The sequence below is a fragment of the Chamaea fasciata genome, unplaced genomic scaffold, assembly GCF_029207755.1.
Source record: "Chamaea fasciata isolate MVZ Bird 193981 ecotype frontalis unplaced genomic scaffold, bChaFas1.0.hap1 SCAF_4, whole genome shotgun sequence".
In the NCBI taxonomy this organism is placed as follows: domain Eukaryota; kingdom Metazoa; phylum Chordata; class Aves; order Passeriformes; family Sylviidae; genus Chamaea; species Chamaea fasciata.
The window spans coordinates 73608226-73624619 of NW_027094089.1; the positions used below are offsets into that span (position 1 = coordinate 73608226).

The 16394-nt window shown below is 46.9% G+C and overlaps 3 protein-coding genes and 1 non-coding gene across 4 annotated transcripts; 3 read left to right on the forward strand and 1 right to left on the reverse strand.

Annotated features, from left to right (window-relative positions):
• The first annotated feature begins 187 nt into the window (after positions 1 to 187).
• On the forward strand, positions 188 to 7332 carry UPF3B (UPF3B regulator of nonsense mediated mRNA decay). Its single transcript, XM_066182011.1, has 10 exons — positions 188 to 398; positions 597 to 703; positions 816 to 922; positions 1676 to 1774; positions 2130 to 2240; positions 2915 to 2958; positions 3555 to 3743; positions 4238 to 4389; positions 5092 to 5404; positions 6243 to 7332. Exons 1-10 carry the CDS (start codon positions 219 to 221, stop codon positions 6387 to 6389), a joined length of 1449 nt encoding a protein of 482 aa, XP_066038108.1. The 5' UTR covers positions 188 to 218; the 3' UTR covers positions 6390 to 7332.
• A 35-nt stretch (positions 7333 to 7367) lies between these two features.
• Positions 7368 to 9332, forward strand: RPL39 (ribosomal protein L39). Its single transcript, XM_066182013.1, has 3 exons — positions 7368 to 7477; positions 7682 to 7785; positions 9026 to 9332. The coding sequence occupies exons 1-3, from the start codon at positions 7475 to 7477 to the stop codon at positions 9072 to 9074; spliced, it is 156 nt and encodes a 51-aa protein (XP_066038110.1). The 5' UTR covers positions 7368 to 7474; the 3' UTR covers positions 9075 to 9332.
• On the forward strand, positions 8780 to 8911 carry LOC136289085 (small nucleolar RNA SNORA69). Its single transcript, XR_010720709.1, has one exon. It is a non-coding gene; the product is annotated as a small nucleolar RNA SNORA69 (small nucleolar RNA).
• Positions 9333 to 13504: 4172 nt separating the features above from the next.
• Positions 13505 to 14580, reverse strand: SOWAHD (sosondowah ankyrin repeat domain family member D). Its single transcript, XM_066182442.1, has one exon. It carries the CDS (start codon positions 14520 to 14522, stop codon positions 13518 to 13520), a length of 1005 nt encoding a protein of 334 aa, XP_066038539.1. The 5' UTR covers positions 14523 to 14580; the 3' UTR covers positions 13505 to 13517.
• Between the last annotated feature and the right edge of the window lie 1814 nt (positions 14581 to 16394).

Here is a 16394-nt window from a genome sequence, read left to right on the forward strand (position 1 = left end):
GCAAGAAATGAGGCCGTGTCCGCAGTCCGATACCGCTCTCGGTCCGGGTCCCGGTCCCGGGCGCTGACCCCACCGGGACCACCCGTGGCGGGCGCGGTGCATGCTGGAAGTGGTAGTCCGGCGAAGGCAGCGGCGCCTTCAAGGCAGAGTCTCGCGAGAGGCGGCGATCATCGGGTGCGCGCGGCGCTGCCGGGCCCGGAGTCAGGATCGGGATCAGGATGAAGGAGGACAAGGAGAACGCCAGGCCCAAGGAGCGGCGCGGGGCCTCCGCCGGGCCGGGGGTTCTCCTGGCCACAGGGCCAGGCACGGGCCCCGCCACCGGCACGGACGGCAGAACCAGCGCCGCCGAGCTCGATCGCCTGGAGCGGCCCAAGGACAAGAAGGAGACCCTCAGCAAGGTGAGGCCTGCGCGGGTCACCCTCTGTAACGGGCCCCTCCTCCCTCCGGTGAAAGGGCTTCCCCTCTGTAACGGGACCTTCCCCCGCTAACGGGCCGCTTGCGGGGGCCTCCTGGGACGGGACGTGTCGGGGGAGGCGCGGTAATGACTGGTCACCGGCGCTGCCGCCGCCCTGAGCGCCGGTCCTGCCGTGCCGCAGGTGGTGATCCGCCGGCTGCCGCCCAGCCTGACGAAGGAGCAGCTGGAGGAGCACCTGCAGCCTCTGCCCGAGCACGACTACTTCGAGTTCTTCGCGAACGACTCCAGGTACGGCCGCCTGCCCAGTCCGGGCGCTCCCGGAAGCTGCCGCTACCGCCAGCCGGGCCCCAGCGGCGCCGCCGCCTCGTCAGCCCAGCGCTCTCGGTTTGTGTCTCTGCAGCTTGTACCCGCACATGTTCTCGAGAGCCTACATCAACTTCAAGAACCAGGAAGACATCGTCCTCTTCAGGGACCGCTTCGACGGCTACGTTTTTGTCGATCACAAAGGCAAGTGAACGGCACTCGATGGATGCTGCTGCTTCCCTGCTGTCTGGGATCTGTCCTGGTTGAGTTTTGGAGGGGTGGGTGTGAGCAGCTACGTCTGACTTGTTTGGATTTAGTGCCTCAAATAACAGTTCTAGTACATCTAGAAATACATACATATATAGTGCCAGTAACATTCTAAGTCCTTTAAATGAGCTGGTTTGCAGTGTAACAGCACACCGTGGTTGCCATACCCAACTGGATTTGTGCAACCATAAATGTAGTGTACCTGTCAGAAGATAAAGTTTTAAAGACTATTTGTAATGTGTTGCATGCCACTGTATTTTGTCAATTTGAGATTTGCCTCGGTTGCATTGACTTAAAATATTCTTTTTTGAATGCTGAACACAGAGTCTGTAGGATGAGGCCATTATGTGGTGTGGTGCCACTGAGGTGGCTGAACTGACAGTCATGGGCAGTCTTAAGTCTAGTGTGTCCTTCTTGTCAGTCTGTGAATTTGCTGGTTTGTTAGTGTGGTGAGAGTGTTAAGGTCATGAATTCTGCAGTCTGTAAAGTGTTTGGGGTTTTTTGTGGGTTTTTTAAAATTATTAAATGGGTTTCCAAAACCAATAACTTTTTTATGCTGTGTAAGCATTGCATATTTCTCTAGTATTTTATATTTCCTGTGAGACTTACTTTCCTGCTTTAGATGTGGATGTTATCATCTATTTTATACCCATTTCATCTTCTTTTTAATGTTTTTTTTTCTCCCAACAGGTCAGGAATATGCTGCCATTGTTGAGTTTGCCCCTTTCCAAAAAGCTGCAAAAAAGAAGAGTAAAAAAAAGGATGCCAAAACTGGAACTATTGAAGATGGTATAACAGCAAGCTAGTTTGTTTTGCATGTTTAGACTTGAAAGTCTTAGCAGTAGTTAGAACATAATGTTTTTACTGTGACACCAATAGGATATTTGGTTGATTACATGTGAAGTTTATGAGCGCTGCTTTGTCAGCTAGAAATCTATTAAATATGATTGTCCCAGACAAACGTAATACAGCAGCTCTTTTCAGAGCTGCTAACTTTTGTAAAGGTGGCATATGAACAGCCCAGCCTTAGTAAGTGTAACTGAGCGTGGTTAGGTCCACAACCCAGTGGATGATGCAAATACTTTTCGTGCTACAGTATCTCTTTTTTCTTTGCCCTCCATTTTTTTCCTTCTCTTGCGTGTAGATCCAGAATACAAGAAGTTTTTGGAAAGTTACAGTGCAGATGATGAAAAATTAACCTCCACTCCTGAAACTTTGTTGGAGGAAATAGAGGCAAGAAACAAAGAGCTAATAGGTATGGAAATCTGTGTACTATAATTACATTTTCCTAGATCACAAAGAAACAAATATATTTTGTAATTTGAAGCTTAACCTGGAGGAGACTGAATTCTTTTGTGTATTTGTGCTTAGTATTTGTTAAACATTTAGGCTAATATTATTTAGTGTATTTTGTTCCCATGCTCTAAATTCTTCTGTAGGTATAAGTTTTAGATGACAAAGTTCCTTCCTCATGCAGATGTTTGTTAGCCAGACCAGGCTGTGGAGTGACAGTGAGATGCAGTGGTGTTTAATGCACAGTGGTGTGATCAGTGATGTTCCATGCAGGCACAAGTTAAGAGATAGTGTGGTTGGGTAAAATACCACCAAAAATGACCAGGTTGCTCTTTTTAAGTATCTTGAGGGATCTCTTTAAATATGAGAGTGTCTGGGGAAAGCCTAAGGCAGACGAGTGTAGAGATAGATGTAATGGATATCCTATTAGTATCCTAAAGAAGTTTATAGAATCCTAATAGTTGCCACTGTTTGGAGATAGGTTTGGGATACTTGTTTCACTGCTGTATTGCTGTCTGTGAGAGGAGACAGGCAGGGGAATGTGTAAGGCTGCTTCCCTTCATATAGAGCATTGTTGTAGGTATTGCAGTATTGGGTGAGGCAAAACATTTACTTTTTATTTTATCTATTCTCCAGCTAAAAAGACTACTCCTTTATTGAACTTCTTGAAAAATAAACAGGTGAGACTTACCTCCAGAACTTTTTTTTTTTGTTGTTGTTATTTGAAAGTACAGTTTGTTCTTTGTATGTTGGTACATTTCTGCCCTTCCTTTCGAAGAAGGAGCTTTTGACCCAACTTGTCAAATTTTGGTTCATATATTTTGAAAGACTAGAGTGTTAGAATGGTGGTGCTTTGTGTACATTCTGGTCACAGCAAAACCCCTCTTGTTGCACTGACAAAACAGATTCCATTTTAGTGCTTATGTTTTTAGTGTTGAGGTCCTTGTAGATGATCTTTCTCCTAGCACATAGTATTACTTTAACTTCTAGCAATGGAGAAGATCAGAGGTGGGGCAGATTTAATTAAAATTTGAATGATAAAGGCTGAGGCCAGTTTGGTATTTGAGTTTTCTAAGACAGTACAAATTAAGGCTTATGAGTAAAAAAAAAAAAAGCCTTAGTATGTTCAGGTTCACAACAACAACAGAGATGACAGGACTTTTTTTTTTTTTTTCCTTTTATAGTAGAGGCAGCTTTGAGGTGAGTTGTTTGATGACTTAAAGAGATGTTTCCTGTTGTGGAGAGACACTGTTTCTCTTTGCTTTTACATACACAGAGACTGAGAGAAGAAAAAAGAGAGGAGAGAAGGAGGAGAGAATTAGAAAGGAAAAGACAAAGAGAAGAAGAAAGAAGAAAATGGAAAGAAGAGGAGAGAAGGAAGAGAAAAGAAGCAGAAAAGTTGAAGAAAGTAGACAGATGTCCAGAAAAAGAAAGAGACAGATCAAAAGAAGAACCAAAGATTAAGGTCTAGAACAGTTCTTTATTATAAACTGTTACACTCCCTTTCCCCTATTATTTGTATATCAGTATCAAAATGTACTTTGGGTATTGTGTGAATAATCACATGAGTTTGGTGTTAGTAAATGACCAATTTTTTTGTAATATCCAGTAGTAGGCATTGTAAAGGTTTACATGCTGTAATGTTTCATAGTAATATTTAAAGTTTTTGTCATGTGACTGTTGTACATGCTGTGGTAAACAGGATTGTGAATTCGCTGTGGAATGGAGACTATTTTTAAGCTTTCTAAAACACCCTGGTTTAGGACAAAAATCCTAGTCTGCTGTGTGAATAATGCTTACTCATACACTCCAGCTTTCAGAAATACTGTGATTTGCAGTAATACTTTTTTAATGTTTACTTCTTACTGGACTGTGGTTCCTTTGATGCAATTTCGGTGTTGTGCCAGACAATATGTATTAGAGTGAGCTTTTTAGTTGAGACTTCTGTTTTCTTTGTAGCTACTTAAGAAGCCTGAAAAAGATGAAAAAGACTTGGAGAGAAAAGAAAAATCCAAGAGACTGGAAAAAGAGACTCTGAGGGAGGAAAAAAATGCGAGTAGTGCATCTGCCAAACGATCTGATGGGGAGACAAAAGAAGAGAAGGCAAAAAAGTATTCTAGTACTTGCTATAAATATATATGTATCTATAACTTGTTTCCTGATTGTACTGAGGCTTAGGCTGCTCTGCCATGACCATGTTTTCAAATTCCTTTCAAATTCTTTTTCTCATATAAGGCATGGGCTGTGTTCTCTGTGCCAGTGCACATCCCCATGATTACAGAAAGCTCTGTGAATTACGTGGAAATTCTTCATTAGGGGACAGATTTTAATATTTTTACAATTCATTATAGGAACTCCACTAAGGGAGCCCATATGTAGGTGACTGCGGCAGGCTGTGAGCACTGTCCTTGCAATGAGATAATTATTATAACCATGGCAAGAGGAGAGGTGTTCTCCAGTTACCAGTCCCTCTAAGTCCTATAAAAAGTCGAAGTGGAAAATGTAATTCTCAACAGCTCCATGATCTGTTCAAGGTTCAGTTATGCCATGTGAAAAATACTGACAAATTCAGATGTTTTTTCAAAGCCAGAAGAGACTCAGCCAGCTATGCAAGTAGGAGGCTGGGAAACTCTAGTGGTCAGTGTCCTCTCTGGCTGTCATGCATGACCTGGGCTATCACGGCCTCCCAAGAGCTCCCTAGTACCTGCCAGTGTGTCGTCTTCCTATTGCACATTTGCACCACTATTACATTGATCTCCCAGCCCTATCTGATGAATCTTTTGAGCTTAATTTTCAGTTTTGTTTTCATACAGATCAGAAGATGAGTGTGTAAAGGACTACAGGGACCGAGATAGAGATTTTGACAGAGACAGAGAATATGAGAGAGCACAGAGAGAGAAACTGAGACGCCAAGAAGAGGAGCGTCGGAGGCAGAAAGAGCGCTATGAGAAAGAGAAGGTTTTTAGAAGAAAAGAGGAAGAGGTGAAAAAGGAGAGAGACTTACTCAGAGAAAAGGGAAAGAAAAGTGATCTTACGGACTTTACCAGCAGCACGGACAAATCTGAGAAAGTGACCAAAGATGATAAAAAAGAGGATACAATTAAGAGGGATCGTATCAGAAACAAGGTGCTGGATTTCTTTAAATTCTTGTGTTGATTCATAGGGATCTGTGGTTTTTAAGATAAAGGCACTTGAAGGAAAGAACCATGTGGTTTCTCTGTTGAAACTTCTCCCTGTTCTGCAACAAATTCTTCCATTGCTAGAAATGTCCACTAAAATTTGCTTAACAGAAGTATTTCTTGTCACTATATAAGAACTAATCCAAGTAAACATGGGTTAAATTGTAAGACACTGATCCTTTTTTATTTGCTTTATTTTTGACTTTTGCCATAGGCTAGCTCTTTAAGTTCTTGATAGAATATCAATAATCTGTCTGTGTCTGCTCATCTTACACGTGCCTGAAAATGCATCTCAAAATGGGACTGTATTTGAACAGGTTCCTTAAAATAGGAAACTGCAACTTGCACAATATGACATGTCCTCTAGGCTCAAGAAATAATGTCTTGGGTGTAATTTTATGTACTCTACAAAATCTGGTTTTGCAGCATCACTGTGCTTGTTTTCTGTATCATTAAGACATTGTCAGGTACAAAAGAAACTCAGGGTTTTGAAACTTTGAAGTTGGCCTCTCTTCTAAGTGTGTGAGCTGAACTCAACAGGAAACTTGTTACAAATAATATCAACTATGAGTAGTGTTCTTTGTGACTTGAACAGGGAAGTTGCTGTTCAACAGAGACAACCTTGATTTGGGACAATTTAAGTTATTTTGCCACCACTGTGGAATAGTTACACTTAGCCTGAAAAGTTTGAATTTGAGCCATTTCTAATACCCTAGAAATGATGCCATAATAACCCTGAGTGCAGCGAGCTATGAAAGAGTCTAAATAGTTTTGATTTATTTCAGGATCGCCCAGCAATGCAGCTGTACCAGCCCGGAGCCCGAAGCCGGAGCAGATTGTGTCAGTACGAAGACAGTGCTGCAAAGCCCCCAGATCAGGGAGTGGATAAGAAACAAGAGGGTGAGACCAGTCACACGAAGGAAGAGGAGTGACTCAAGTGCCAGCCTTATGTGTTCTGACTGTCTGTGCAGCCAAAGAGCATGTACTACGCAATCCAGAAGTGCCTTCGGAGCGAAAAAGGAACAAAGGAAGAAAAGGGGGCATTGTGCTGTTGGATGTTTCTGGTTAAAAAACCTCAGTTATAGATTCGGAATTTTAAATGTGTTCTCATTGTAATATTTTCAGTTATTTGAACTTATTTTCCCAACATCTGACTACAACAGAGAAGAGAATCTTTGCAAAATAGAAAGACTTTATGGCCTTAAGTTTGATAATAAATGAGTTGTGGTCAGGAGGGGATGAGATCTGGATCAAAAGCCAGAGCTCTACTCTAAGGCAGTTAGAGCCAGTGCTGGATGCACTTCAGCAGACCAAACTTGAAGCTGCCTGGAGTTAACACAGGTGTTGCTGTGTTGTGTGGTGCTCCTACATGAGGCAGTGAAAACTAAAGTGTGTCAGTCTAGCACTGAGACACATACACAGGCTGGAGCTGTTAGGTACCAGTGGATAGGAGCCTTTTTGGCACATAATGAGCAGAACATCTGGCAGTGCAGCAACCATGTTAGGGAGGGAAAGACCATCCTCTTCAGTGGTTCTCTGGATAAAGTAACTTAAGTTGGAGTGTATGAATAAGCTGGCTTAATAGTTGAATTTGTCTTGGTAATTTTCATGTAAAGTCTCCCTACATTGAAATGCTTATTTTTTATCAAATGTAGCTGGTTTAGGCATCCTGTTCTTTTCCAGCATCTTCCTTTCTCTCAAGTTTGAAACACTTCTGAACTCCTGCCCTCTCGGAACTGTTTCCTCTTCCCTCATAACTTGAAGTATTGTTTTACAGCCCAGAACGAGACTTCGCCAGTAGCAGCTCCTCCCAAGCTAGCGAATTTTAGCCATAGCTGTTTTTTGTACTAAATCCAAATAAACTCGCACAAACTCTCTCGGCCGCCGCCGTTCCTCACTGCGTGCGGGACCACCGGGCCGGCAGGGGGCGCTGCGCCTGCTTCGCTGTCGCCGCTCCGCCCCCTCTTTCCGCCTCTTCGGACGCCGCCATCGCCGGGACGCCGCGCCGCTCCGCGCCATGGTGAGACATCCGCGGCCATCCGCGCTCTCCCGCCGCGCCCCGAGCCCTCTCGCCGAGGCCGCCGCCCTCGGGGGTCCTGGCGGGCGGGCGGCGGGGCGGAGCGGCCCGAGGGAACGGGAGGGAGCCGGGTGCGGCGTTCCCGGCTCGCCGAGGCCTGGCGGGGCCGGGGCTGTGTGAGGGACTGACCGCTGCGCTCTCTTGCAGTCGTCGCACAAGACGTTCAAGATCAAACGCTTCCTCGCCAAGAAGCAGAAGCAGAACCGGCCCATCCCGCAGTGGATTCGCATGAAAACCGGCAATAAGATCAGGTAACGAGCTCGGCTGGTGTTTTCTGCGAAGCCGCGGCCGTGCAGGCTTAGTCAGGCGGCCTGGGCGGTACTGAGGCGTTTGTGCCAGCCAAAGCTCGGTTTTGTGGCCGTGAGGGCCATGCAGGGATGGAAGGGCAGGCGAGGGCTCTTGAGGCAGTGTGTGGCTTCCATGCCATTTTTCAGCACCAGTGCTCGTGTAAGTGTCGTGCAAGTGTCCACAGAAGTTCGGTGATAGTACGTGTAAAGTGAAAACCTGAACTGTACGTGTTGATGATTCATTCCAGATTTTGTTCCCTAGTAGCTTCTCTGTTTCTAACATTCCCCTCCCTAGTACTTGTCTTCTCTCAGAGCTGCCCCTTTGGGCTCCTGCATTTTCAAGGAACAGTTTCTGAGCATGGGTGCTCCGAGGTTCTGGGGATAGTGTGTAAGGACTTGTTGGATGTATGGGGAGTCAGATTGATAGTATGAGATGCTTGGTATCTGACTGTAGAATTAATTTGCCATAGTTTCTTACTTTCCTGTTGTGTTTGTTCTCAACCATTGTACTTAGGGAAATGCTGAGTGCTGTGACACACTGGATGCGCATGGTGCATGCACAGGGTGCTGTCTGTCCAAACCCTCTGGTTGAAAACTGCAGCATTGTTTTTTATCTTGTACACCCCTTCATCGGGGCTTTTTAAGACAACAGAAATCCCTCTTCTCTTTCTCTCTTTGTCCTAAGCAGTGAGGAGAGCAACAGCAGCACTGGCTGGCTCAGGCAGTGACCCAGCATTGCTAGGTTCTGTTCCTGTAGCTGCTCCCAGCTTGTTTCTAGACAGGATCAGTGATGCATGCACCCAGCTGGATCCTTGTCTTCCACATACCAGGTTACAGCTGGGTTCTGTTTCAGCTAAATTGCAGTACTTTGAAATACTTGACCATAGCGCAAAATCACAGATTTTTGTCTCCTGGCACTTGAGTAGCTGGGCCAGAGGTTCTGTCCAAGCTTTGTGTTAAAGCAGGCTGCAATTGCAGCACTTCCTGCTGTGGGAGTGCTGCCATTTTCCTGCTTAGAGCAACTCTGTTAACACTGTCTGTGGTTTCACCCACACCATGGTGAAAGCATTTGTTATTAACATGGACAAACACACGTTCACAAGTTAGTGTGCTTTCATGGAGAAGACTTTTTTCCTTCTGCTGTTCTGTTCTATGTTTAACAAGTGTGTGTGCACTTTGCTAATTTGTTCTGCTTTTGTCTTAGGTACAACTCCAAAAGGAGACACTGGAGGAGGACCAAACTGGGCTTGTAAGAGAGAGACTGTCCCGGGAGCTCTAGTGAACACTGGTCTTTCTGTGTCAGATCGATAACACCTTCAAGTGATTGCTTCTGTGGTGCTGGACTGCAGTCCTCAGTGTGGGGTTTTTATAAGCTGGTCTGGGATGTTGATGTTAACTGGGAAAATCTTTGTATCTGAAACGTGGAGACTGTGTTCTCTTAGTGTTCTTTCAGGCATCACCATGAGTATTGACAGTGCACAGGCTTATTAATAAATACAGACCTGAATGACTTTCGTTTTTAGAATTACTTCATATGTGTGTGGTGGGATTGTAAAAATAAAATTCACGGTAATGTTACTTACATTCTCACTTAATATGAGAGACCTTGGCAGCTCTTTTCTGGTAGAGTAGGCTGTGTTCCTTTTCACTTACTCTAAACCTTCAGGAGCAAAGTACCAATTTAAAAAAAAAAAAGTCAAAATCAGACTTGAAGAAAAATCTCTTAAAAATGCAGTACTGTAGAGCATAGCACGTAATGCCTGCGTACTCCCTAGAATATTAAATAATGTGAGTTTTGTTCGGGAGTCTCGGTTGATTTGACAAGTCAACACCAATCACTGGTGCAGCTTGGTACAAAACATTCTCAGCAGACAGGTAGAAATTTAGGATGGGGTTCAAAGGGAGAGTTTGCAGCTATTTAGGAAAGGGGAGAGGAAAAAGGGGATTAAAGGTTGCTGGTAGTTGGCACTCCATCACCCTTCTGCTGGTATTCTCTGCTGGGGCCTGTGAAACCAGTTCACTACAGGGAAGTGGAGGAGGAGGCTGTGGCTCTGCCACAGTCCGTTCTGTTCTCAGCGCTGAGCTGGGGTAGCTGCTCTGGTCAGCAGGAAATCCCTGTTGCTGTGAGCCTGTTCTCAGCTGCACCAAAGCCCATCCTGACACTGATGGCTGCCAAGGTGCTGGTTCAGTCCTGGGTTCAGCCTCAGGCCATGGGTCTGTTCCTGAGAGGCAGCTTCCTGAGGAAGCTTCAGGCTGCCATACCTTCTATGTTGCTGCTTTTCGCACTGAAAGTAAATAGATTTATCTCCTTCGTATTGCAACCCAGAGCAAATAACACTGGGCACAGAATGTGCCAAATGTGAAAATGCTAAGAAATACACATCTCAGAGGTCATGAGGTCTCTCCTTCCTAAGGTGTGCTGCAGGGTTCTGTCACTTGGGGCAAACAAGGCTAGGATTTTTACCAACTTCGGGATACTTCAGAGGCATCCTCTTACTTCTTACCCTGTCTGGTAAGAGCGGACTCTAGTTCATCATCAGGGGGAAGCAGTAACTCACTGCAACAGGAAAGCAGCAAGCAGCATTGCCAGAGATGTTTCAACAGAAGCTCACATGGCTGCATCCACTTTGACCCCAGTGATTTTTAAACCCCTTCTGCACTCTCTTTGGAGTGACTGTTCAGAAAAGAACAGCATGGCTGAGGACTGGAGTTCGGCCTTGGCACCCAGTGAATCTCCTCCAGCCTCTCCACATCACTGCTGGCAGGAAAAGCTGCTCATGGAGTTTCTCTGTAATTGTGTCTATGGGGATCTGGCTAAGGAGGAAAATTAATTTAATGGACTTGAGAATGGAAAGAGACAGTTTTTTTTTTCATGGCATTTGTGGGAAAACTTGCCTGAGCAATAGATTGAGCAATTTATTACTATTTATTAGAAAGTCTCCCTATTACTCTCATGACTAATGTTTTCATTAGATGGAAGTAGCTTCTACTAAGGAACTGTTTTGGAAAGTATCTTCTTGTATTATTTTCCCTGTTTGACTGAATCTGCTTTTCAAACTGGACATTAAGGGGTATCACAAAGTAAATTTAGTACAAATTAAACTTAGATTAAATTCAATCTTCTGCAGAACCTTAACCAAACAAATATCTCTGGGTTTGAATGTTTTCTGTTGCCTATCCTCTCCCCCCCCATGAGAGGTGATTGGGAATCTGCAGAATTGGGCTAACACATGATAACTGAGACATCAACAGAAGCTTTAAAGGAAAAATATTTGGATATTCTAGTCCATTGATTTTGGTGGATACGTTTTGGTTTCTGATTGAAAAGCAAAGTTAGAGCTGATTGTATACTTGAGGAACATTTTTTAAACATGTCTCTATATCCAAATCAACTGCCTTTCTGTAGATATGAAAATGAACTGAGCGAGACAAAGAGGTGGGTCACTGGAAGAAAATTTTTTTTTCTTTTTTTTTTTTTTTTTTCCTTCCCTCAGTGGAAATGGACCCAGCCAGGGCAGGGGGTGGTGTGGCAAGGATGTTGTAACACATTTAGAGAAGAAGCAGAGTTCTGGTCCTGCTCTTTCTGAAGTCCCCACGTAAGATTTCTCAGCACAGAATGCAGGGTCTAACCCATGACCAAAAGATTGGCTGTCTTTAGAGGGTTTTGGTTATCTCTCAAAGGAAGGCAATTTCTGAAAATCGTTTTGTTGTATTTAGGTGCAGCATTTGTCAGCGAAATTTTACTTTCAAATGGAACACTGAAGTCCATGTTTCCGGGTGGAGCATGACTAAGCCACAGGTACTATTGCCAAGGAAATGGTTCCTTCAAGGAAATTCTCCTTAATTCCACTGTTTACTCTGTGCCTTACTCAGAGGAGGATGTAAGAGCCATCCTGTGCCCCTTCCCTGACAGCTGCAAAAGAAGACTAATAAGTCAAAAAATATTTTTCAGTCCTGTCTGTCCTATCAACAGCACAGTGGTTACCCAGAACTTGACCCAGTGCTATTCATGGAGTTTGTGCTGGCTTGAGCAGACTTGTGAGAAGCCAGCCTGCTCTCCCATGGCATGGACATGACCACAGGAGTTCCAGAAGGAGCTGTATTGCCAACATCTTCAATCTATTAGAGCTAAAGCATTACAGGACTATTGTAGATCAGGCATTAAATCTAGTTCTAGTGTGTTTTGTATGTATCTGCTGCTGACCTCGGGGATTAAGATGTCCAGACACATCTATATGTCCACCCAGGCACCTGCACTGGGCATTATCCACTCATATGAAGGCTGCTTCTCCACATGTCATTACTGCAGACTGGGTTATTTTTGTGTCCAAGCAGCATTTCAAAACACAGTCTGAATATAACTGGAGTTTGCTCAGGATCTGTGAAACCTCCCAGCTCTAGTTCTCCAGAGGAAGTTACCTGTGTGTCTTTGTGTATCTTTCTGCATCAAGATTGAAATGTGCCTGTGTAGCCAGGCCCAGATCACCTTGAGTCCCTCGGTCACCCCTGCAGGCCCCCTGAAAGGCAGCTAGGAAGAAACCACAACAGCCCTTCTAAAGGAGTTGTCCCTGCAAGGGCTGCCCTGGGGAACAGAAACTTCCCAGTTCCTGCCTGAGAAGCACTTCTCAAACGGGACTGCTATTTAAGGATGTGGGAATAGTCTCATGCTGATGAGAAAGAGGAAGGGGCCGTTGTTTTTCTGAAGATATTTTGAAGCAGTCCTGGCCTTTGAGAATGTAAAAAGCAAGTTGAAATCATCAGGGCAGAGCTCCACTTGGTGAACAAAACACAAACAGGTGAGCAAAGGGTTTGCCATTTTAATGCAGTGACTGAGACATACACATGCACTGTTAATGCTGCTGCAGCATGTTCATCAGTTTCATTTTTGAGCATGCCCTCAGCAGCAATAAAGATAATCTCACAGCATTCACATACGTTTTCCACAGTTTCTGAGAATGAATCATCTTTCCAGAGCTGTTCCTGAACTCTAATCCCCACAGGAGCCACGACATGCTGCCTCCCTTGTGTCCTTCCTGCCTCCTTTGCTCTCGCCCCCCTTCCTAATGAGGTTGAGCATTTCAGGCTTCCTGGGATGGCGATCTCAAGGGAAAGGTTGCCAGTGTGAGTTGTTTTGCACTTGGAAAGGCTTCTCTTAGCCTAGACTCTTCTCACAAACAGGATCCTTAGCTCTTACTCTACTGAGAAACAGCTTTATAATTAGCTATCATAAACAAACATCAACCCAGAGAAGGTGCACATGGCAGAGATCAGGGGATCTCACAGGGAGCTGGCAACGGTTTGCAGCATGGGATCCACACATGGTGGGTCAGCATCCTCCTGTGGGCATGCAGGGTGTTGGAGCAGCTCCCCACAGCAGAGCTGACATGTGAGCCCCAACCATGGTGATCTGCTGGGACGCAGCAACGAGTCCCCACCCATGGAGGCATGGGGCAAAACCCCCTCTGCAGACAGGAAGTTTTTTGGAAGGGCTGTCCCAAGGTACTGCTCCCAGTGGCCATGGTGCTCCACACACACACCGGAACAACCTCAAAAGACCACATGACCCAGGGTGGCCATGGTGCACTGGCTTAACCCTCCCTTGGCCAGCATTTTCAGTACCCAAGTTTCCAGCTCCCTGCAGGCTTTTCCGGCTGCTGCCCAACATGGGTTTATTGGTGAATGGAGCCAGGAGAGCTTCAGCGCTCATAGAAGAAAGCAAATGCCTGTCTAACAAAACCTCGGAGGGTCGACAGGCTCCAGGAGTGCTGCGCTGTTCCCTCGGCCCCAGAGTCCACAGAGTCCTGCCCAGCCTCTCTGGATGACTTACAGTTGTTGTTGGTATTGTGAGAGTGCAGCTGGACCAAGTCCTCCTCCAAGGCCCCTGCCAGCTCCTTCAGGTCCCTGGAGGCGTCTGCTGGCAGGTACTGCCAAGCCTTGCGCCCGTTGTGGTCCCTGCAGGTGGTGTCTGCCCCATAAGCTCCCACCAGCACCTTGATGAGCACCTCGTGCCCCTGCAAGGCTGCCAGGTGCAAAGGGGTCAGCCCACCGCTGGCTGTGGGGATATTCATGTTGACAGGGTAGCCTTTCTTCTGGGCGTGGGAGATGACCTGGATGAAGCTCTCATGGTGGCCATGCTTGGCAAGCCAATGGAGAGCAGTGAAGCCTGTCACAAAGTCTCTCCTGGTCAGCAGGCTGGGATCCAGGTCCAGCAGCTTGATGATACTGTCCGCATCACCCTCAGCCGCCGTCAGCAGCCAAGCGTGCTCCAAAGGATCAAGGACAAGGTGCAGCAGATCAGGGCTCTGCTCAGGCTTCTGCTCTTGGTGCAGCCCTACAGGAAGACTGCTGCTGCTGGATGTCTTCTGAGCAGCAGCAGACCGCATGGTGCTGCCAGGGTTGTTGGTCTGCAGGAGGATTTCCTTCAGCTCCTTCCTCCGGGTACTGCTGGGGCTAACAGAGAACCTGCCTGAAGTCCTACCCCAGCTCCCCAGGCTGTGCCTGCCCCAGTTGATGTTTTTGTTGGTGTCCATCTTCTGCAGCGTATGGAAACGCTCCCTGCTCCCCAGGGTGGCTGGCCAGAGGTGGGAGCTGCGGGCCAGGCCGCCCACTCGGGACTGGGCGGCATCTAGGAAGGAGAACCTCCGGGAGATGCCAGCTGCCTTCTGCTCTGCCACGCTCTTCTCCCGCTCCTGCCGGGCCATGGCGGTGCCTCTCGCAGGGCTGTCCCCAGCAGGGCACAGCCCACGCTCTCCAGCACTCACTCCGCTCTTCTTCTCGAGGCGCTGGGTGAAGGAGGAACCGATTCCGCCCGGCGGGAGGGCACAGCGGCGGAGGCGCGGCGCTGCCGGGGCGTTGCAGGTGACCTTTGGTCACGCTGTGTCCATGGCTACCGCCGGTGCCGGGCACGGCCTCAAACACGGGCTGGCTCTGCCCCCCCGACCACACTCGCCTACAGCGTCACAGAGAGAGCGCGGCCGGGTGTGCGGGGATACAGGAGGGTGCGGGAATACAGGGAGCGTGCAGAACCGCCGGACCGGACGGAGGCACGGGGGTCCTGGGCAGCTCAGTGCTGACGCTACAGCAGAAACTGATGAACTGTATTCTCTTGCCTGTACAGTCTCGTTTAGCACTGCTGGCTCAACATTAGCACCTGAAGTAGCCAAACCCTTAGGTCGTAAGAGCTGAATAAACATAAACTTCTGATAAAACGATGCTGCTAGCAAAGCACTCCTGGAATTCAGCAGCTATGAGCAGCATGGAGATGATAAGGACCAAAGCAGACAATCTCAGGAGAATAAAGTAACATCAGAAGGCAGCCAGCCCAGCTCCAGAGAAACTCAGCAAGAAATCAAGATACTGCCTACCAGAATTTAGTGATTGACTTGGACTGGGTGATGAGTGTCAGGCGTATAACTGAGAGGTGTGAAATGGGGTAGGGGTTCCTGCCTGGAAGCACCAGCTTGAGCTATATAACCAACGAACTAACAAAAGACTTACTGGAAACATTCACTTGAACCCAGCATTCTTAGCAGGGTCCTAGGGTCAGATCCTGTTACATTGTCTGGCATGTGTATATCCATGACTCTGGTCCCAGGACACCTCTTCTGACCCCAGCAGCACCCCGAGATTGCCTTACTGAAGCGATTACCTTAGAGCCCCCTGAAATAGCCCCCCATGACTGCAATGCTTCTCCATGGTGCTGCACTCAGGAAGGCCCAGGTTACTGCCCCAAGAGGCCGTGTTCCCAGTGGCTGGTGGGTCTCTCTGATGTAAGGGAGACCCAGCCTGGGACACTGTTCAGGTCCTTGCCACCCAATGTTTCATCCCACGGGGAATTTGGCTTTCCTCTCTTACCATGATTCACCTTGTAGCACAGTCCATGCCTGGCGTTGCTGGCAGCTGCAGCCACCAGTAGTCTGTACCCTAATTTTGTTAGAAATCAGGACTAATTTTTCTGCCGCAAAAGCTCCCAGCCCTCTTTCTCTCCAGAAGTTTCTTACCCATGACTGCTCTGACACCCGTGGCTGAACTGTCACCAGGTGTTTTTGTAGGTGTTCAGGCAGCCAAAAGCTACACAAGCCCCTTGAACCCTTTTTCTTCGCCTTCCCGAAGCTTTAGCCCTGCTCTGACTTGCCCTGAGCTGGTTGTCAGCCCTTGAGGGCCTTTGCCTTTTTCCAACCACTTGGACCAGTTTTTCTGGGATGTGTGGGGAACTGGTGTAATCTCAAACCCCAAACAACTGGTGGCAAAAGCTTAATTGTCCCCTTGCTTCCTTTCTGAAGCTGCCTGGTTTTGTCACTAGGTTTTGGTGGCTTCTGTGGTCCCAGGGAGGCAGAGAACTTGGACAATGTAGTCATGAGATCCTGGTGAACTGTTGAAAACACCTTGGTGGCATCTGGAAAGGAAGAAAACAAGGAAGGAAATAAGGAGCTGCTCTTGGGAAATGAAGGCACTAATGTTGCAAAGCAAACCTCTCATTTAGGGCCACTGTGCATGCCTGCATTAGGGACTTGAACCCACTGGCGAGTTCTGACCATGATAAAACCAGGGTGACATCCTTGGGGACTTTACTC